This window comes from Bos mutus, chromosome 13 (genome assembly GCF_027580195.1).
Source record: "Bos mutus isolate GX-2022 chromosome 13, NWIPB_WYAK_1.1, whole genome shotgun sequence".
NCBI classification, from domain to species: Eukaryota; Metazoa; Chordata; class Mammalia; order Artiodactyla; family Bovidae; genus Bos; species Bos mutus.
Window position 1 is genome coordinate 72263139 of NC_091629.1, and position 22020 is coordinate 72285158.

The window sequence follows — 22020 nt, forward strand, 5'->3', positions numbered from 1 at the left end:
TCATCTTGTGGGACTGAGCCCTTAACCTGCTGAGTCTGATCCTAACCAAGGACAGTTGGTGTAAGAACTGAATTAAATTGTGGGACACCCAGCTGAGGAAGGTTGAGAGCTTGAGGTTGAGAATTGGCTGGCACAAGGAAAACGCCTACACATTTGGTGTCAGAAGTGTGAACAGAAAGATCATAATAGTGGTACTCAGGCACTGAGCTAAACGCTTCACACGTGTTGTCTCATTTAATTCTCACCCAAACTATCATGAGGTGCATTCCTTCACTTCATTTCTAAGATAAGACAATTGAGGTTTCCAACTAAGAGATACACTGGAATTTTCACTGATAAGTGAGATTTAGGTCCACCTGTCTACTCTAAGATTAGGTCCATACTCAGTTTCCCAGCTCCTTTTTAGCATCTGGAAAACACCCTAACAAACTCATTGTTGCTTAGACTGAAATGCCTGTCACCTCCCACAGATTGTTGTTAATAAGGATAACAGACCTTCCTCTGGGGTAGATTTAGCTGTTGTCAAATAGCCACAGGTCTGATATTCTGGGGGCTATTTTCTGCCCAGGAAAAGAAAGATTTCAAAACCTAAATTATTACACAAGGCAGGCAATCTGGAAAAGGGAGGGATTAATAGGCTTCCTGTAACTGTAGCCGCCACATTAGGCTTTGGGGAGCAATGTTTTATTACCATGCTCCCTGCTCTTTCAGTCCCCAAAGAACACTTTCAACAATGATTTATCTTAATTTAACTTTTTTTTTTTCCCCAGGAAAGGAAGCAGTACGTTTCATTCAAGAGAAATGATTTGCAGTCATGGCAAACTCCCTTTGTTCATTTGCTTATCCATGTGTTCATTCATGGACACTTATAAATATTTACAGAGTGCCTGGTATTAAAAAAAAAAATGTTGTATCTCTAAAATACTACCAACACTTTCACTTTTAGAGGTAAGCATATATGAAAGTTTATGGATGCACTTGTACTCAATATATATATATTTTTAATACACTGCTTTGACCAGAGTTGAAGTTTCATAGTAGAAATATATTACTTTGAAGATGAAAAAGTGGGCAACAGCCAGTAATAATTGACAGTATTTTCAACATGAAGAGCAAAGAGTATTCTATAAACTAAAAGAAAGACACAAACAAGTACATTCCAAGCTTATGTATGTCACAGTTTTCAGGAGACTGGCTTTTTATTTCTTTTCTTGGCTGAAACTTCACTGTTAGCTCATAAGGGCTTATGATTCTTTTTGCTGGCACCTGTTGAAGAAATAATGGCAAACTTACTGAACGGATAACAACAGATAAATGACCAGGAGTATTCTACACAGGGGAAGGTGAAAGCTCAAAATCTCTTTAGAGAAAGGCTACACATACAAGGCAGGAAAACAATAATTTGACCTTACTTTTTCTGGAGAACTAGCAGGACTCCCTCCCTGTGTCCAATATGATTTTCCTGGGCTGAGTCAGTTTTCAATTTTATACTCAGGCTACTTAGAAAAGGATTTTGGGTTTTGGATTTCTTCTTGTGGAGAGAAAAAAATGGATATCTATCACCTAGAAGAAGTAATCTTAATAGTAACACTAATAACAGTGGTGACAGCTATCCTTTCTGAGTGCCTACTACATACTCACACATCAGACCTCAGGCTTGTGCTTATATATGGGGGAAGCAGGCTTCCTTGATGACTCAGTGGTAAGGAATTCTCTTGCAATGCAGGAGACCTGAGTTTGATCCCTGGGTTGGGAAGATCCCCTGGAGAAGGAAATGGCAAGCCACTCTAGTATTCTTGCCTGGGGCATCCAATGGACAGAGGAGCCTGGTGGGCTACAGTCCACAGGGTCACAGAGTTGAACTTAGTGACTTAACAACTTTTGTATGTACTTCAAATCCCTGCCCAGATCCCAGAATGTAAGGATTATTATTCCCTTTTATTATTATTTTTCCCCTCCCTATTATTACTTTTTCATTTCACAGATGAAGAAAAAATTGGGGCTTAGAGGGACTTAAAGTCTACAAGCTAATGAGTGGCAGAGCTGGCATTCAAGTGGGATCTAGTTAACACCCAAGCCTGTGGTCTTTCTGCCACGACACACACATGGTGCCTCTTCAGCTGACTGTGGACCAGGCAAACTTTCTCAACTTATTGTGTGAAAATACTCACTGCCATATAATTAAATTTTATGCAGAATTATATTTAACTTAGGAATTAATTAAATTTCTAGGCACAGGTTCAAGGTGAAATCATTTGTTTCATGACTTTGTTTTCATTCTTTGTCCCAGTAAGCATCCTCTTGACACCCTGATAACTTCCTCTGAAGGAGTCTTGTGGTAGTTGAGAGAGGGGATTATTTTAATCACATTTCACAGATGACTAATTTTTGTGGTCAGTGAGCTAGACAGCTTCAAAACTTACCTTGTGACAGTATTTGAAAACTAACCTTTTACAGTATCAACGAATAAGCTGAAAAGTAAAACCTCAGGGCTCAGCCTCCTAAGATCTGCGTCTGGATTTCAAAATCCAGGTCTTAAACTCCTTAATGTGGCTCTTTCCATGATTTCTAAGACCTCTATTTTAAAATGCATGCTGAGGAAATCTTGACCTGCAAAAACAACACTGAAGGACGCTGGTTATTAAAACATGGAGCTGGTAAAGTGATTAGAAAACTAAGCAGATGATGTGGTCCAACTTTCCCTAATTGAATGAACGGTAGATAAGAAAATCTGTAGCAGTGGAGCAGCAGCAAGAGGGAGGCAATTCCCTGTGGCTGCTGATATATAAACATCAGGCTTCCAAAGACAAGGTTAACGTACCAGCCAAGGAATTTCCGGGAGTAAACAGAAGCTCAAATTTCACCTCTGCCTGCGGCTGCCATTTATAATAAAGCCCCTCAAAAACAGTACTTTCAGCATTCCTTTGACCCACTGTCAAATAACTTGGAAATGTAGACTGACATTTAAAAAGTGAACACGCAAATTTTAAAAGCCTGATTCCACACTGCCTTCCAATTCCCTCTGCTGACTTTCTCAAGTCCTATTCTCGTAAGGCACAGGGTCTCTTTCTACAAGTATGTTTCCTGTGGAGACACATTCCAGCCACCACAGCCAGTCACTATATGTCGGTCCTTTTCCTACCTTTATCTCCCCTTCTGACGTGTTTTCGCTTCTCCTGCCGCACTGACGTTCATTTTCTGTGTCTGTGCCGTGTTCACTTTCATATGCCCTACTTCTTTCTCATCCTTGGCATTGACCTCTGGTGCATGTGTGCTAAGTCCCTTTAGTCATGTCCAGCTCTTCGAAACTCTGTGGACTGCAGCCCACCAGGCTCCTCTGTCCATGGGATTCTCCAGGCAAGAATACTGGAGTGGGTTGCCATGCCCTCCTCTAGGAGATCTTCCCAACCCAGGGATCGAACCCGCATCTCCTATGTCTCCTGCATTGGCAGGCGGGTTCTTTACCACTAGTGCCACCTGGGAAGCCCTTACCGCCGGCGGGCTCCGCCTTATCTATAGCTTCCCTCCACATGTCCAGGCTTTCAGGTAGGGTTGGCAGCAATGTCAGTACTTCCCTCAAGATTATACGTTGACCTTTCATCAACAAGCAAGAGTGGAAAGAAGGAAATTTATAATAAAAGCATATTACTGGTCGTAACATTATGTCCTCTTCACTGTTATTGTCTGTCTTAGAAAACATGGACTATACAGTTCATGGAATTCTCCAGGCCAGAATACTACAGTGGGTGGCTGTTCCCTTCTCCAGGGCATCTTCCCAACCCAGGGATCGAACACAGGTCTCCCGCATTGCAGGCAAATTCTTTACCAGCTGAGCCACGAGGTAAGCCCAAGAATACTGGAGTGGGTAGCCTATCCCTTCTCCAGCGGATCTTCCTGACCCAGGAATCGAACCGAGGTCTCCTGCATTGCAGGTGGATTCGTTACCAACTGAGCTGTCAGGGAAGCCCTTTAGAAAACAAAGACACAACAATTCATGGAGCCATAATATTTCTCAGTGGTAGACCTGAATGCTCTCTGTTCATTCTTTGCACTGGTAGTTGTCCTGTTTTCTCCTAGGAAACCTCCCTTCCCCTGCTCTAAGAGGTCCACAAGTTTTAGGCATAATTGACCTCCTCTCTCGCAAGCCCCGTGGTCCCTGAGTTGTCCTGTAACCTACGCCTAGTCAGAACACTGCATGTCTCGGGCTGACCCAAGACTGGCCAAACAGAGGCAATGCAACTTGGGTCCAGATCTTTTGTTGTGGTGGAGTGGTTGAGAAAGAAGCACATTTTTTTTCCCCACTACGGAGACGAAAGTCTAGCTGATGGCCATCCTGACCCTACCAAGAGAAGGGCATCTGAAATGGAGCCAACATGGATGAAGGCAGACCACAGAGATGGGGAGAGAGACCCAGTCCTAACGTCTCTGATTCTCTGATCAAACACTGCCTGGACTTTTCAGATGCAGGTTTGGTTAAGCCAGTTTAATTTGACTTTCTGTCCTTCAGTCTAAAACTCTTGGCGCAGACAAACTATGTGGTGAGTGGCTTGTGGTTCTCATGCTTGGTTGCACGTACAGCATCACCCTGGGAACCTGAAAAATTACTGGCTTACAAATGTCAAGGGATGGTTGGAGCAGCCTCATAAAGTGTGCCCCCCAGTTCAGTGTCGCAACTGAGCTCTGCTGCCGTCATCATCAGAAAGTGCCTACTGAGTACACTGCTTTTTTAAAAAATTAGTATCGGACTATAATGTTTTACAACACTGTGTTAGCTTCTGCTATACAACAAAGTGAATCAGCTGTGCGATGCTGAGTGGCTTCAGTTGGGTCTGACTCTTTTGCGACCCCAGGGACTGCAGCCAGGCTCCTCTGTCCATGGGATTCTCCAGCAAAGAACACTGGAGTGGGTCGCCATTTCCTCCACCAGGGGATCTTCCTAACCCAGGGATCAAACTCAAGTCTCTCATGTCTCCTGCCTTGGCTGGCAGGTTCTTTACCACTAGTGCCACCTGGGAAGCCCTGAATCAGCTATATGTGTACATAGATCCTTTGTGTGGATATATGTATGCCTATATCTCTTGGGTCTTCCTCTCACTCCTACCCCGACCCACCCCTCTAGGTCACCACAGGGCACCGAGTCGAGCTCCCTGTGCTGTACAGCAGCTCCCCACTAGCTGGTCCACACACACCGGTGTATATATGTCAAAGCTACCCTCTCAGTTCACCCCACCCTCCCCTTCCCCTGCTGTGTCCACACGCCCATTCTCTGCATCTGCGTCTCCATTCCTGCCCTGCAAATAGGTTCATCTGTATCGCTTTTCGGGATGCTATATATATACGTTAACATACGCTATTTGTTTTTCTCTTTCTGAGTTACTTCCTGAGTGTAACCTTGCATGTGCAAATGCTTTGCTCACAGACAATCCTGGGGTTGTCATTTAGTCGATTTCCCATTTCTTTTACATCCACAACCCTTTGGATTTAGTGCTCTTATGCCCTCATCTAACATCAAAACTATCTCTTAGAGAAGAGCTGGGCCAGCTCTTTATACATATATCTACCATATATATATATATAGTTCCTTTGACTTGGCTACAGTACAATCCCCGGCTTATTACTCTTTTGATGGCACACATTCAAAATGCAAATTTTCATACACAAAGGAAGAATAACTCTTGAAATAACACTTGGTGCCATCGAGGACATGAAGCTCACACTTGATTTAGTAGAGCTGCGTAGACAGCAGAGTGTGACTGTCTGCTCAGCAAAAGCAGTTAGAATTTAGAGTCAGCAAATTGTGTAGGAGAGGAATTTTAAAGCAGAAACAGGCACAGCGAGATGATGGTGTAACGGAACTTCAACATTTCATAGAACAAGGGGTTTTGGGAGAGACCATCCAGATCACAGAGATTAGACCCTTCACTTGACAGAGATCAGAGACTTGGTAAGGTTGATCTGCACTGACAGGAACCCAGAGTTTATTCCCCCACCTGCAGCTACTCTTTATCTCCCCACGCTTGAACTGTAAGCCTCGTGATTACATAAAGCAGACATGTTCATATTATCCCATCCCTGCTTGCTTCCCATTAGTATTTTGTTTGGAATCTCATTCCACAAGACTTGAAAAATGAAGTTATATGTGTGTGTGTGTGCATGTATGTGTGTATGATGGATACGAAAGCAGACTGTGGTCTCAAAAAGTGACTGCACCTATCTATATCCCATTCCACATCTTTTTTAAAAAAACGTGAGTGACATTCTCTATCAAGAGGTGGAGTCTATGTTCTCTCCCCTTCAACCTGGGAGGGCTTGTTAATTGTCCCAACTGATAGGATGTGGTCAGAATGACATCACATGACTTTTAAGGCAAGGCCAAGGAAGGTGATGTGGATTCCAGCTGGCTCCTGCCCTTGAGAGAGGCATCCTAGGGGCTTACTGTGTAGGTAGCCAGCCGGCCTGAGGCCCTTCATGCTAGGGATCATGGAGAGAGATTATATTGAGCCATAGAGATGCCCAAGGAGTCCCTGTTATTCCAGCCTTCAGCTTCTAGTCTTCTCCCCAGCCTGGGGCTCAGACAAGTGAGTGAGCCAATAATCTGGATGGTTGCTGCTGCTGCTGCTAAGTCGCTTCAGTCGTGTCTGACTCTGTGCGACCCCATAGACGGCAGCCCACCAGGCTCCCCTGTCCCTGGGATTCTCCAGGCAAGAACACTGGAGTGGGTTGCCATTTCCTTCTCCAATGCATGAAAGTGAAAAGTGAAAGTGAAGCCGCTCAGTCGTGTCCGACTCTTAGCAACCCCATGGACTGCAGCCCACCAGGCTCCTCTGTCCATGGGATTTTCCAGGCAGGAGTACTGGAGTGGGGTGCCATTGCCTTCTCCGAATCTGGATGGTACCATCTCCTAATTTCTGAGCTGCTCCAGATGATGCTGAGTCAGCTAGAAATAAACTGCCCACTCAGCCCCCTCAGTGGGTCAATTTGTGGGCAAAATAAATGTCATTATTCTAAACCCAATTAATTTTGGGGTAATTTGTTATGCAGGAATTGTCCCTGGAACAGACATTTATTCCCTCCTGGTAACAGCACTAACTCGTGGGGAGAAAATATTCAGGGGCCTGCTTATCAGGGTGACTTGGGTGTTTGCAAAAGAAAGAAACTTCAGGCATGTAGGGGCTTAAGTCTACATAGCTTAAGAGCCAAACGCAAAATCACATGCAAGGCCAGTGAACAAGCAATAGGAAGGGGAAAAAGGAAGGGATGAAGAAAACCAAGCCCCCTCCACAAAGGTGTATTACTAAACAATTATACTAAGGAAAGAAGGAAAGAAAAGCAAGAGGGCAGGAGGAGGGAAAGAGAGGAGTGAAGACTGGAAGCAGGTGAAGCAACACTGTCTTGGAGGCTTGGTCGCAGAAGGTTGGGGTTCCAACTGGAAGAGACCAACTGTGGTCCTAGCAGGAAGCAGGGACACATTCAGAAGGGTGTGACAAGAACAGGTATGGATGCCAGTGAGGGCAGAGGGGTGGGAGGAGTTGGGAGACTGAGACTGACATACTTACACCACTGATCCATGTGCCGAATAGATCAGCCAACGAGAACCTACTGTAGAGCTGGGAGCACTCCGCTTAGTGCTCTGGTGGTGTATGGATACGCACAGCGGACTCACTCTGCTGTGCAGTAGAAACTAACAACACTCTAAAGCAACTATCCAATAAAAATTAAGTAAAACAAACACAAAGGGGTGTGAGGAGTTTAGAGGAAGATATTTTTAAAAGATGTGGGCAGAAGCAAGGGCAGCACTAAAGGACAGTGAAGTCCACAGGCCAGTGATGGAGGGGAGCCATTACCAGCTCAGAGACCAAGCAAGAGCTAGAGAGGGAGCAGACCATCCACGGGCGGGGAGGCCTCGGCTGGAGGAACACAGCTACCTCGGGCTGGCTAGGGTCCAGGAGCACAAATATCTTACAAATTTGGCCCCAACTCCACCCCGCGAATGTCTTCCACTGGCCTAGCCCATGGTTTCTTAATCGAGGCCAACATTTGTCCTTGGCAGGGCAAAAAGTCCCCTCCAAAAGGCCACAGTTCATAAACAGATATACAGCATATTTGTGGCCTTAAAATTTCGTGGTTGGGGGACAGCATAAGTCCAAAATGCCTAAAACAGCTCTCCCAGGGATCACAATAATGAAAAATCATTTGAGAAGTGCTGGCTTAACCAACCCAAGGCTCCAGGATGAGGCAGCCTGGTCAGTGAAGGTCCTTGGTGAATGAACATGCAGGGTTTATTGAAATTCTCCCTGATCTCTACCCTTTAAACGTCTGTACTGCGTCTATGTTGGGAACAGATGGCGGTGACAACAGTTAATCCAGGGAAATTACTACCCAGCAGAACCACCAAGGAGCAAAATTAGCAAAATGACCATCCACAATGACAGCGAGACTTGGTCCTCAGTGTGAAATTACCTTTGTTTTGGATATATTTCAATATTTTAAAAAAATGAGTAGATTGTCTAAAGGCATACCTACATGTGTATATTGACCTTTGCTAATCTGCTATTATATGATGAACAAGCCAAATTTGAGAAAAGGGCCAGACTAAGTCTATCAGACATTTTAAATACCAAATATAGTTTGGTATGGAGTCCCACCCTCATACCAAAATATATATATATTTCACCTGACCCAATCTTCAAAGGTGCTCCAAAAGAAAATTTCTCTTTAAATGATCTGATTATAATATTTTGAGTAATCAATCCAAGTCGAGTTTTTGTCACTTACTTTCGATGCGCCTGCTTTGCTGATATCCAAAGCATATGCTTAGTCTCTGCATTTGGTAGCGCAATGAGCTTTGACTAGACATCGTGGTGAGGGTGCCTTCTGACCATGTGACTCCACTCCACCAAATGCATTATGCCATGACTTTTAAATAAAAAACGTCTTAGTGAAAAACTCTGTCAGGTCTATGTTTGGGGACGTAGTTTTAGTACAGAGAGCATCACTTTGTGTTACATATTGAGGTCACCCAAGGAGCATGTGTCACTTTGCTGGTGAAAAAAAGGCCCATGTGGCTGCTTGACACTAAGGAAAGCAAATGTTGAAACCGCTTGTTTTCAAATTCTTCCTAATAAGGCCCTCAGTCCACACTCACGCTTAACTTCAACCTCCCCATAACCTGGGCCCTTGGGTTCTTTCCTATTTGCCCGTCTCCTCTGTTTTGGACCTTTCTCTAGCCATCATGCTCTCTTCTCTTGCAATTTTCTTGTGGTATGAAGAAGCCCTTGGGAAAAACTTAGAGGCTCGCTCCTTCCCCTCCTTCAATGAGCCTCGGCCTCAGTGTTTTTCTGCATAGTCTCCAGGTGATTCTGAAACCAAAAACCCATTGAGAACCCAAAGCACTTTAGGCTCTAAACCCAAAGTTTGAGAAGCACTGGCCTATGGTCTGGTATCAAGCTACCTTATTTCTAGACCTAAATTCCCAGAGGTCCTAGCCAAGGGTCATTCTGCAAAGTGGTTGCTTCTCTATGCCTCAGTCTCCTCACCTGTAAAAAAGGGCTATTACAGCATATGCTCAATAATATAGTTATAAAGGTAGAATGAGATCATCAATGTGACGTGCTTAGAACAGTGTCCAGAACAGAATAGGTACACACTTATGGCTTCACTCACTGGCCCCTCAATGGTCTGTAAGTGTTCATGCCACTCCCTCAAGTGCACAGTCAATAGGCCAGATGATTACTCTTGGGGTTGAGAGAATGAAGGGGGCTGAGCCAGATTCCTAGGAAACAGGGCACTTAACCCTGTGATTCTCAACCTTGACTGCAAACTAGGTTCAACCAAGGTGCTTAAACAAATACAGTTCTATGGTCAGAGGTTGAATTCACTAGTCTGGGGTGGGACACAGGAATGGGCATTTGAAAATCTCCCCAGATGGTTCTGATGGGTAACCACGGCTGCTTAGGAAGTCTGGTCAAACTGGCTTAGACAGCTGCTCAATAATCAACCCAAAATAGTTGTCCTTTTGTAGTATCTTGATCACCAGTGACCTCCTGCTTTCTAAAACACTACTAGCTATGGAACTACTCTTCTATAACCATGCTGGGTTGTATGTCGGATGGTTTAACCAAAATTGGGCAATTTATTTTCTTGGTCACAGGTGTAATAGAAGGTCTATGGGAAGACCATTCTGGCAACTGGAAGAAGTCATCGAGGAGCCTTGATCCTGCCAGCTTGGTCTTCATATTTAACCATCACAATCATCAGGTCATCCTATTTTAGATCATGTTTTTCAACTTGTGGTCCACATATCTAGCACCCAGATTTGGTTTCTAAATACTGTTGTCCATTAAATGGAACCATAGCTCCTTGAAGAAATGACTGCTGTCAGGGCTGGGGCAGGGAAGATATAAAATGAGCTTGAGTATCTGCTTATGCTAGGAAGCAAGGAAGAGCTCAAACACGATGGGTGCCTGTTAAAAGAACACAGAAGCCACCCTGAAAGTGTCCCTAATGGTAATGGATTATAATCCATTGAGTAGAATAGAAAACTATGAGTCCATATGGCATAAGCAAATAAATTAATAATTTGTAAGACCGATGAAGGACAGGATAGTGACCTAGTTTCAACCACCATCCCCACAACAAGATATGCATTAACTACAAATGGAAAAGAGAGTATCTGTACAGTTGAGGAGTCCTAGAGATACCATTTTCATCAAATAGTCAAAGGGAACATTACTGGTAATGGACTGAATTGGAATCAAGGGCGCCTTTTTCCAAATCAACCATGAGAACACGACATCATTTCAGCGAACACTCTGCAAAGAGGCATGACTTGAATCCAGTCATGAGAAATCATCAGACAAAACCAAACTGGAAACATCCTACAACGTGACTGGCCTGCAAGCATCCAAAGGATCAAAGTTAGTCAAACTGCAAGACGGCTCTGGAACTCTTCCAAACCAGAGGTAGTGGGGATGTGACAGCAGAATAAAACAAAGGACATTACCGAGATTGGTGACACTTAAAAAGGCTGCAATCCATGGGGTCGCTAAGAATTGGACATGACTGTAGTGATCCATCACTTTTCACTTTTGCATTGAAATTTTCACTCCAGTGTTTTTTGGAGAATCCCAGGATGGTGGGCTGCCATCATGTAGGGTCACTGGCATAGCATAGCATAGTAAATGGGGTCTGAAAATTAAAGGTAGTATCCATGCTCGTTTTCTGCTTTTGATCTTTTTTATTGTGCTCGTGTAGGGTCACTGGCCACGTCCGTAGAAAATACGCAGTGACACTGGCAGGCGTGGGGGCAGTTGGGACACCGGATCTGCAACTTGTTTTCAGATGGTTCAAGAAGAAAAACATTCTTTTTACTATACTTGGCAAACCTGCTCAAAGACTGTCTCTGATGGCTCCAAAGTGACAGGAGTCAGGAGAGTGCAGCAAGGCATTAGGAGAGTGTGGTGCACGTCTGGGTGACTCTAGAGGAGGTGGACAGCTTTCAGGCTCTTTCCAGGACAGTAGGAAAGCACAGCTTAGTTACACCAGAAAATTGAAAGTTTGAAATATAATGGCGAAATCCTAATGCGAAAATCTGATCTGTTCAAATGCAATATTTCTCCTTAAAGACAAAACAAAACTTTTCTCTGATGAAAAATCAATGTACAATACTACAAACTGTCAAATGTCCTATCGGCATGGTGCCAGAATCAAAAATAAACAAATAAATAAACAACTCATGTAGCTCTATAAACCTGGGGTCTGAGTTTTCAACTCAAGAAAGACAAATGCACCTGAATGATGCTATTCTTGACCCTCAGTTTTGGAAATCAAAATAGACAAATAGTGAAACACATTTGGCCTGAATTACTCACAGACACCTATAAGACTTAAAGATACTGTGACAGCATGACGGTGTTAGTCCCTCAGCCATGTCGGACTTTTTGCGATCCCATGGACTGTAGCCTGCCAGGCTCCTCTGGTCCATGAGATTCTCCAGGCAAGAATACTGGAGTGGGTTGCCATTCCCTCTCCAGGGTATCTTTCTGACCAAGGGACTGAACCCAGGTCTCCCGTATTGCAGGCGGATTCTTTACTTGTTGAGCTGCCAGGGAAGGTGGGATTGGGGTGGGGGCAAAAACTAGCTGGCCAGACAGGATGGAGGACATGCATGGGAAGATTCTTTTTTTTTTTTCTCCCCAGAAAGTCTGAATTAAGTATAAGCAGGGTACAACTTCTATTCTGGATTTAGTAGTTGCAGAGAAGATAAAAAGATTCACCTCTGAGCCTCTCTTTTTCTCGGGTCCCATATCCCATGCCAGTGAACTCTGCTGGCTTTACCTTTCAGATAGGTCCCATATCCCATATCCCATATCCCATGTCAGTGAACTCTGCTGGCTTTACCTTTCAGATAGGTCCACGGTCAGATCAGGCCTCACTGTGTCCCTTCACTGCTACCTGGAACAAGCCACCGTATCTCCTGTTCCAAACCACTGTCTCCATGCTCCGGCCCCTAGTGCCCTACTGTTCTTGATCAACACAGCAATCCAAACACTGCCTTTAAAATGTAAGATCAGGTCCCTTCACGGCCTTAGAAGTTCCACTCTCCCTTCATTCAGAGAAAAAGCCAGCATTCTCACAGTGAGCCACAATGCCCCAGCAGAGATTCTCAAAGTGGAGTACTGGGCCAGGGGACCAGCCCCATCTGGGGAATTACTAGAAATGCAAATTCTTGGACACCCCATGTCCCGTAAGTCAGAGACTGAGATCCAGTTGATGCATTTGAAAGCCTTGTCTCTGTTTGCAGAACAATTTTGTTCATGTTAAGAGGACTTTCACACGTTAATAAATAAGGCAGGTGAATTTTGGATGGCAGGGGGCTCTTCCTATTTCAAATTCAATACACTTGTACTGACAGGCCCCTCTGTGCAGAGATTGGGCCAGGTGGCTTTTAGAGATCATCTTGTTGAAATCTCACCACACAGACCATTTAATATGTTTTTACTGACCATTTAATATGAAGAAGCTGCCTTTTAGTTAGAAAATCTGCCCAAGTAGGGAAGCAGAACTTGGGCCCTGAGAGCTCTGTCCACATTCAGGCTGAATTGTTTGTCTCTATGAGTAGGTGGGTCCATGTGCTGTCACCCAGCCAGGACACCTCCAACAGTGAAAGGGAACAGGCGCCAACAGAGTCAAGGACAACAGGCACACGTGAGCCATCCTGGGTCCCACAGGACTGTGGCTACTCTGCAGGTAGGTTCAGCCTTCTCCCCGTGGAAAATACCTTAATAGTCACATCCTCTAAGCCCCATTCAGAATCCTAGGGCTGGCTGAAACAGGACTCCATGGTCCTAACCTCAGTTCTGTTTAACGGGTGAATGTGGAGAGCACGACTAAAAATAAAACAAACCCTTGGGTCCTTCTCCTAACCTGTGGCAGGGAGATAGCTCAGAGCAGCCCTGAAATTAAGCAGAACGTAGAGTATAATTAAAGCAAGATGGTGACACAGGCTTTTCTTCTATTCTGAATTTTACCATGGAAATTCACATTTTGCTTTAATTCGTAGTATTTTAAGGTCTAGAGGATAAAAAACAAAGCTTTCCTTCATGAGAAAGTTGCTTTTCCTCATTCCTGCTTTTTTCTTTCTTATTTTAGTTTTAAAATCTGGTCAATCATTGAGCTCGTTTGAGCAATGGCAAAGTCAAAATTATGACTGCCTGATTTTACCCTTCAGTGCACTTGTCAAAAAAATTAAATTAAAGATCATGCTTATGAATATAATGCATGAAGTGCTTCGTGGCATCCTGAAAGAGAGAATGTTTGTTCTGTCCAGCCACTCACAAAACAGTTTGTCACATGATATTTTCATATGCAGAGAAAATAAGAGGGCAGAGAGAAAATGCTGCCTCTCAGGGAATACAAAGTGCATTCCACCCATGGGTCATATATTCAGAAAAATTTATTTTAGTAAAAACAATAATAATGCTTCTAATAGCAACATTAGATCCTTCAAAATTTGTCGAGTACTTCCTAGTTTGCAAAATGTTTCCACATCTAATTTCATCTGACAAGAGAGATCATTAATATTTTAAAGTGCAGTATCAGGCTGCTTGATTTAGCATTGCCAGGGCTTGGGCTCCTGAAGAATGGGCATCACATGCAGGTTTGCTGAATATTCTATGTTGAGGCAATTGTGCAGCGAGAGTCAAAGTGCTAGTGTAAAAAATATGATGGAACAATAACATTCAGTACCAAAAATCACTGAAGGCTCTGGAGATGAACGTATGGAGAAAATTATTGTTCTGAGCTTTCTACTGAATTTTAGAAGCCTAAAGTCTCTTTAGTTTTTAATGAAAATGCTTTTTTTATCAAGATGAAGTAAATCTTTCTATTTACATATATACGTATATATTCATATATATTTCAATTACACATAAATTTAGAAAGCTGAATATTAAACTCTCCAAAGTCTACCCCTCCCCCTTCTCCACTCCTCCAGTTGATTTCTGAGGTCACTTTGAGAGAGATATCTATCTATCTATCTATATATATCTTTCCAGACCGTATTGTGGATATGTATGGACATACTTGGGGCTTCCCAGGTGGCTCAGTGGTAAAGAATCTGCCTGTCAATGCAGGAGACCAAGGAGACGCAGGTTCAATCCCTGGGTCGGGAAGATGCCCTGGAGGAGGAAATGGCAACCTACTCCAGTATTGTTGACTGGAGAATCCCATGGACAGAGGAGTCTGGTGGACTACAGCCCATAGGGTTGCAAAGAGTCGGCCATGACTGAACAACTGAGCACACAGCTGCGCACATATGAATATATACATAGCTATGTAGATACATATTTTATATGCATATTTGCATGCATATGCTGCTGCTGCTAAGTCTCTTTAGTCATGTCCGACTCTGTGTGACCCCATAGACGGCAGCCACCAGGCTCCCCTGTCCCTGGGATTCTCTAGGCAAGAACACTGGAGTTGGTTGCCATTTCCTTCTCTAATGCATGAAAGTGAAAAGTGAAAGTGAAGTCGCTCAGTCGTGTCCGACCCTCAGCGACCCCATGGACTGCAGCCCACCAGGCTCCTCCATCCATGGGATTTTCCAGGCAAGAGTACTGGAGTGGGGTGCCATTGCCTTCTCCTTGCATGCATATACTATCTACTGTTTATGTATCATCTTCTACCTACTTACCTATCTATCTATCATCTTCTAATCTATTTATTGCCCTACCTATCCATCTGATTCTTGGAATACATGGCTCAGCTGGTTCTTTTATAATGAACTTCTAAGAAGCCAGAAATGATGAACAATATTGAATCAAGATTTGTAAGCAAGCACCGGAATTATTGTTTGCTTTGAGGCATCTACCAATCTCAGATGGTCTAGATCCTAGAACCATGGTTCTCAGACTTGAGCATGCACTGGAATACCAAGAGGGCTCTCAAAAACATGAATTACTGGATCCTACCTCAGAGTTTCTGATTCAGTAGGTCTGGGTGGGGCCTGAGAATCTGTACTTCTATCAAGTTCCCAGATGATGTTAGTGATCACAGAAATACTGAGAAACTTGGGCCAGAACTAGAAATGGAAGTAGTGACAGATTTCATTAATATTTTCATGGGGTCCAAAATCACTGTGGATGGTGACTGTACCCATGAAATTAAAAGATGATTGTTGCTTGGAAGGAAAACTATGACAAACCTAGACAGCATATTAAAAAGCAGAGATATCACTTTGCCGACAAAGGTCTGTATACTGAAGAGTATGGTTTTTCCAATAGTCATGTAAGGGTGTGAGAGCTGGACCATAAAGAAGGCTGAGCACTGAAGAATTGATGCTTTCAAATTATGGTGTTGGAGAAGACTCTTGAGAGTCCCTTGGACTGCAAGGAGATCCAACGAGTCCATCCAAAGGAAATCAGTTCTGAATATTCATTGGAAGGATGGATGCTGAAGCTGAAGCTTCAACCACTTAATGCAAAGCTTTAACTAACTAATGCAAAGAAAAAGACCCTGATGCTGGGAAAGATTGAAGGCAAAAGGAGAAAGGGGTGGCAGAGGATGACATGGTTAGATAGCATCACTGACTCAATGGACATGAATTTGAGCAAACTCTAGGAAAAACCAGAGGACAGAGGAGCCTGGTGCAGTCCATGGGGTTGCAAAGAGTCAGACATGTCTTAGCAACTGGACAACAGACCAGGGTTTGAATGAACTACACATATAAAGTGAAAGACATGGAAGAGAGTACTTTGTTATGAAACAGTGGGAAATTTGCCTGTTTCAGTTTTAGCAGTGGTTGGGGAAGAAAAAAGGAAGAAAGAAGTCTCTGTTGAGATTTTCTAACTTTATGTATGTGCTGACATGGGCTTAAAGACAAATAGCAAATGAAACAAAAAATAAAACTTTAAGCCAAATATGTAGTTTAAGGTATTCCTAAATTGGCAGTATCTTCAGGCATTGCAGAAAACAAAATATAAATAAATAAGCTTTTATTTCAACTTCAAAAAATTCCCACAAAAAAATCCAATGTACATGTCAATAAAAAAGACAAAATAAACAAGGAAATAACCGCAGGCATGAGTCTACAGAAAACATAAACTGTAGAATTTGACATACAGAGTGGAGATATTGAAATTTCAGATACAGATACAGATTATCTTAAAAGACACTTTCTGTGTTAACTAAATAAAGATTGATCAGGTATATTTAAAAAGGAACCAAATAAAACTTTTAAGAAGGAAAACCATAATAACTGAAATGAGAAACTCAGCAAACAGTTAAACACCAGATTAAAGAAAGTTGAATAAAAATTAGGAAATTGGATGACAAACTTGGAGAACAAACCATCAAGGAGAGACAGTGACACAGGAAAAAATTCAGTGTAGGGTAAGAGTCATGAAGGGCAAAGAAAGAATAGAAAGTACTGGAGAGCTAACATTTGGCGAGATAATAGGTGAAAAATTTTCAGAACTAATGAAAGAGGCCCATTTTCATGTCTAAGAAGCTCAGCAAATCATAAGAAGAATAAAGAGAAACCCACACTGAGGCACATCACAGTGAAACCGAGGAGCACTGAAGCTAAAGGACAGACTGTCAAGACAGCTGGAAAGAAAAGACAAATAACCTAAAAATATACAATAATTAGACTGAAAAATGAATTCTTAACAACCACAGAATTGATAGGACTATGGGAAAATATCTCTAAAACACTGCAAGAAAATCACCAGCAACCTTGAATTTTTACCCAGAAAAATCACCTTAAAAATGCAAAATAATATCTTTCAGACAAACAAACCCTGAGAGACTTTCACTAGAGAATCTGCTTGTGAAAGACAGAGGAAAGAGTTGAGAAAAGCATGTTTTATTGAAGGTGGTAAGTTTTTTGTATTGATATTCTCTCAATTAAACATTATGTAAGAAATGAAACTGGCCTAAATTATTGGGAGTTGGAACTGATGGAATGGGTATTAACCAGGTTTTTTCCATATGCCTATGATGTGCTGGTTTATGGATAGCATCACCATTTATATCAGATGCCAATTAGTGGTTTGAAATCACTAATTATTTCATTATTGGCATTGCATTGCAGTGGGTCAAATCAAAGTATACTATGGTCCATGATATTTCAATCAGAATAATGAAAATAAAACTCTATATCCAAAAGTCCACAGTATAAAACATGCAAATAATTTTAGAAAATGTTTGATTTTTAAAATTTGATGTTTAATGTTTAGTTAAATATTTAAAGTTAAACACTTAAATATTTGTAATATTCAGTCACTCAAAGCTGTAATGATGGCAACATTTCTTCCTTCAACAAAATGAGTTCTAATTTCCAGAAGAGGGAAAGGGAAAAAGATTAGAGACACTGTGCTGCTTCCAGAAAGGAAAAAAAAGAGATTCTGACATTAACAAACTGCATGGTCTTGGGCAAGATAAAGAACCATTTGCAGTCTATTTTAAAAACAGTTTTGTAGAGAGAGAAAACGTGACCATATGCGCTCAAGATTCTTCTTCTGGATCAAAATACAGCTATTATGGTTTTAAACGCTAGAAAATCCAGGTGAATTTGTATTCTAACTCCACTCTGCATGGCCCTGTCTTTATACTACAAGGTGAGCCAAGGTGATTAGTAGTACCTGTCAGGGTTGGAAGCAGAGCAGGGAACCCAAAGGTAGGAGAGAAGTGAGAGGTCAAGCGATGGGGAGGACAGCTGAGTGATCTCTAAGAGAAAATACCAGGAGCACATGTCACAAAGAGAGGAGCCAATGAGAGCAAGTTTGAGGAACATTCCTGACCTACTCTATTGTGCAAGAGATCACTAGGATGGTTATGGAAAGAAATCTCAAATAATTTATCTCAGGAGAAGGGCAGGAGGAGAAGGGCAGGAGGAGAAGGGAGTGACAGAGAATAAGATGGTTGGATAGCATCATCGACTCAATGGTCATGAGTTGGAGCAAACTCCAGGAGATAGTGAAGGACAGGGAACCCTGGCGTGCTGCAGTCCATGGGGTCGCAAAGAGCAGGACATGACTGAGCGACTGAAAAACAATAGGAGTAATGATAGTATTTTTGAGAAAAAAAAAATCAGTAGAAGCATTTTTCTGCACATAGAATAAGGAAATCCAGATAATAATGAATGCATATGTGTACAAATGATTCTGAAGTTTCAACACATCAATGTAAGCATCTATTTGGTCTGAATATAACTAGATAATTTTCTGAACTCAATAAAACCAACACAAGTTAATAGAAAAAAAAATAGAGAGATGACCAAGTTGGAAAATGATGGATAACTCTAAAGCAGGAAGATTGCAGAGAAGGGTCGTGACCCACATACCCCTTCTACCCAGTCCCTTTGCATATCCAGCAGGAAAGAATGATCGGGACTCTCTGAATCATGGGAGGAAGTGAGGCACAGGCAGCAACGTAACACCTGAATTGGGGACATGGTTCCTTTTGTCCAAATAGAAGCACTGCCAAGTGACGAGCGCCCCCATCATGCGACCACCTACCACTAGCACGTCAGACTCTGCTCCCTTCCTCACTCCTTTCCCAGCAGCTTTCTATTTCTGAAGACATTTCCAGGAACAAACGTACAATTCCCATGTCTCCGTAGAAGGACTAGCATGTACATTTCACCGAGATGCTATGGACCGAATGGTCCTGGTAGCAAATCCACAGGGATGGCACTTTTGTGACTCAGGGCAGATTCTGGGATGGTATATTTGGTGAGGTGAAGATATATTATTTAGTCATATTGGGATTATGAGATGCTGCTCCTAAACAAAGCAAATTATTTAGCAAGTACACAAGTTTTCACATATTTGCAGGAATAACTCAGAAGAATTCCCCTGTTAATCAAGATGACTGTTGCAGTGTATGCTCCCAAGTGACCCCCAGGCTCTGGAAAACCACCTCTGACCTGGGTCACACCTGTGACAGGAACCTTTCAGTGAGGGGGAGCCTCTCCAGGGAAAGGAGACTGCTGTTCTGCTTCTAATTCATCTCCCAATCATGGTTTTAAGAGATTATCCAGGGAATGACCTAATTCCAGTAGGAGGTGGAGCCCTGGCTACTCTCCCAATCAGATATTAACAAAGCTTAACCACCTCCTGCCAGTTAGAGATGCTGGCCTTCTCCTTGGTTCTAAGTGTTCTCTTTGAATGATTCTAAGCTTTCCATGACCTTTCAATGAATTAGGACAATGTGTACCATATCATGGTCCTGCTTGTGATATTTACTAGAATAGCCACCACTGATGGAAAGCGGACCTGTGCTAGGCACTTTATACCCACTATTTCTACTGTTACTCCCTCACTCTGCACCCAGAGTTACTATGGATCATTTCTTCATAAAACAGCTCCTTTGGGCATACCCACCCAATGCATAAATGTGAAGATATGTTGGTTTCCAGAAAGGAAAAGAGAACAGTAAAGACAGGAAATGTTTCTATCACTCATTCCTGAGGTTTTGTTCTGGATCCAAATGTATTCATAAGAAAAAAAAAAAAAAAAGATCCCAATAAGACAACAGCTACTTTGCAACTCTTCACGTAGAGATCTGGACCTTCACCCTTATGTGATTTCAGAACACTGAAGTGGTAAGCAGTATCCACACTTGGCAGGAATGGAAAATACATTACACCGAGAAAATGATTTTCTACATTTGGTCTTTACCTTAAAATGATTCAAACCTGAATCTGCTATTTCACTCTCACATTCAGGGGAGAAAGGATAAAGGATAAAGAATTTCCCAGTGATTCTTGAACACTTAGAAATACCTGAATATGAGAGCATACACATAATTTACAAATTAAACAGAAATTTCTTTTCATGGTGTTTTTTTTTTTTTAAGAGACAAAGAACTGGACTTACCCTCGCTGGAGTCTTTGGAGCCTTCTGGCTTCTTTGCTTTGCTCTTCTTGTGGGGTGGAGAGTGGTCTTTTGGCTCTAACCCCTCTGCAAGCACATAGATTTAGTACATTTTTATTTAAAAATCTCCCATTACGGGTTCAAAATTATCATGATGTTTAAAAATACATTTTTCTTACTAAATCCACATATAGAATGAAGCTTAACTGTAGGTTCACCTGACATTATGGCTGAGCTAAATTCTGGCAAAAATCTGGGCTTCTCCAATGAACATGAACTTGACGACTTAGAGCTTAGGCATAACCATTTTGTTATTGTTGTTGCCATCATTAATGATTCACAAGAATGTGAAACCATAAGAGCGCTTTTTAAATTAAAAAATTCTCCATTAGGCAACTCCAAATTATTATGATTATTCTCTAGGAGAGTTTGATTTAAAACTTCATGGGTTAACTGACAGATATCATTCTGCGGTTTCATTTTAGCCCTCAAAGTTTGGCTAGATGAGCTGTAAAGTCATCTCATTTGGGGGGAATGGGATGGGGCATGAAATTATTCTCCTTCTATTTAACAGATTTCTTTACCAATCCAGATTCTAAACAATTTCCATATGCCCCTGATTAAATTCCTGTGTTTCCCACTTTTCTCAATGCTCCTCCTGCCAAGGAGGCTGATGACAGATTCTAAAGACAGTTTTAGGAAAACTCTTTCGAATTCATCCCATTTGGATATGGGATACTTCGTTAAAAATTATATCTACAGCTCTGGCCTCTTTATTTCTCAAAGCTTATGTCTTCAGTTGTTCACGTGACATCTTATTTTGGATTTCGTCCATTGACTCCTCCAGGTCCGCTTTCCACCCTTCCTCCCTCCGGCTTTGGGACACTGGTCTCTATAGGCGGCACCAATGAAGTCCCCGTCTCTCTGGCTTCCTATTATATGCAGCCAATGGGGAGCCCAGGGCATTTATTTCCTAGGCTGCCAGTAGTCTTCAAGGACTAGTTATCTTCCTAAATCTAAGGTCACAGTTCCTACCAACCAACCCTCTCCTCATGGCCCTCCCTGTCTTCTAGGTCCTGAAACTACCACCACCCTGTTGCCTTTTCAGGGCTGGGAATTACCTGTACTCCACTCTTCCCAACCTAGTGATTCCCCTTTACTCTGCTCCCTTATATAAATAATGCCATGAGGCATTTCAAACAACGCAGCTGGAACAGTACACTGACGTCTGCAAATCTGTTCTCTCCGCAGTATCCCACCTCTCAAGGGAGAGTGTGACTTATCTACCCAGGAATTTAAACCCCAAACTGCGATATTATCCTTAATATTTCTCTTCAATTACTTCTCCAGTAAAGCAATTCCATCATAATGTGTCCTATGACCTCTGCTCCAAGATACAGCCGACGTCCATCTACTGTGCTCATTCTCTGCAGCCACCACCCTAGTCCAAACCAGCAGTATCTTTTACCTGGGTTACTACGATAGCCTTTTGGATTCTAACTCCTAGCTCTCTCATCTTCCTATAATCTATTCTGCACATAGCAGCCAGAGTTATCTTTTTTTTTTTTTCCTTTTTAAAAAAACTTTATTTTTTTTAATTGAAGGATAATTACTTTACAGAATTTTTTTGTTTTCTGTCAAA

At 42.3% G+C, this 22020-nt stretch overlaps 1 protein-coding gene across 1 annotated transcript in view; it reads right to left on the bottom strand.

Annotated features, from left to right (window-relative positions):
- The window catches only part of MACROD2 (mono-ADP ribosylhydrolase 2), a 2305531-nt gene that overhangs the window by 156495 nt on the left and 2127016 nt on the right, over positions 1 to 22020 (bottom strand). Inside the window, exon 11 of the mRNA XM_070382044.1 lies at positions 20382 to 20465. Within this exon, the coding sequence (XP_070238145.1) occupies positions 20382 to 20465 (84 nt within the window). The remainder of the gene's footprint in view (positions 1 to 20381; positions 20466 to 22020) is intronic.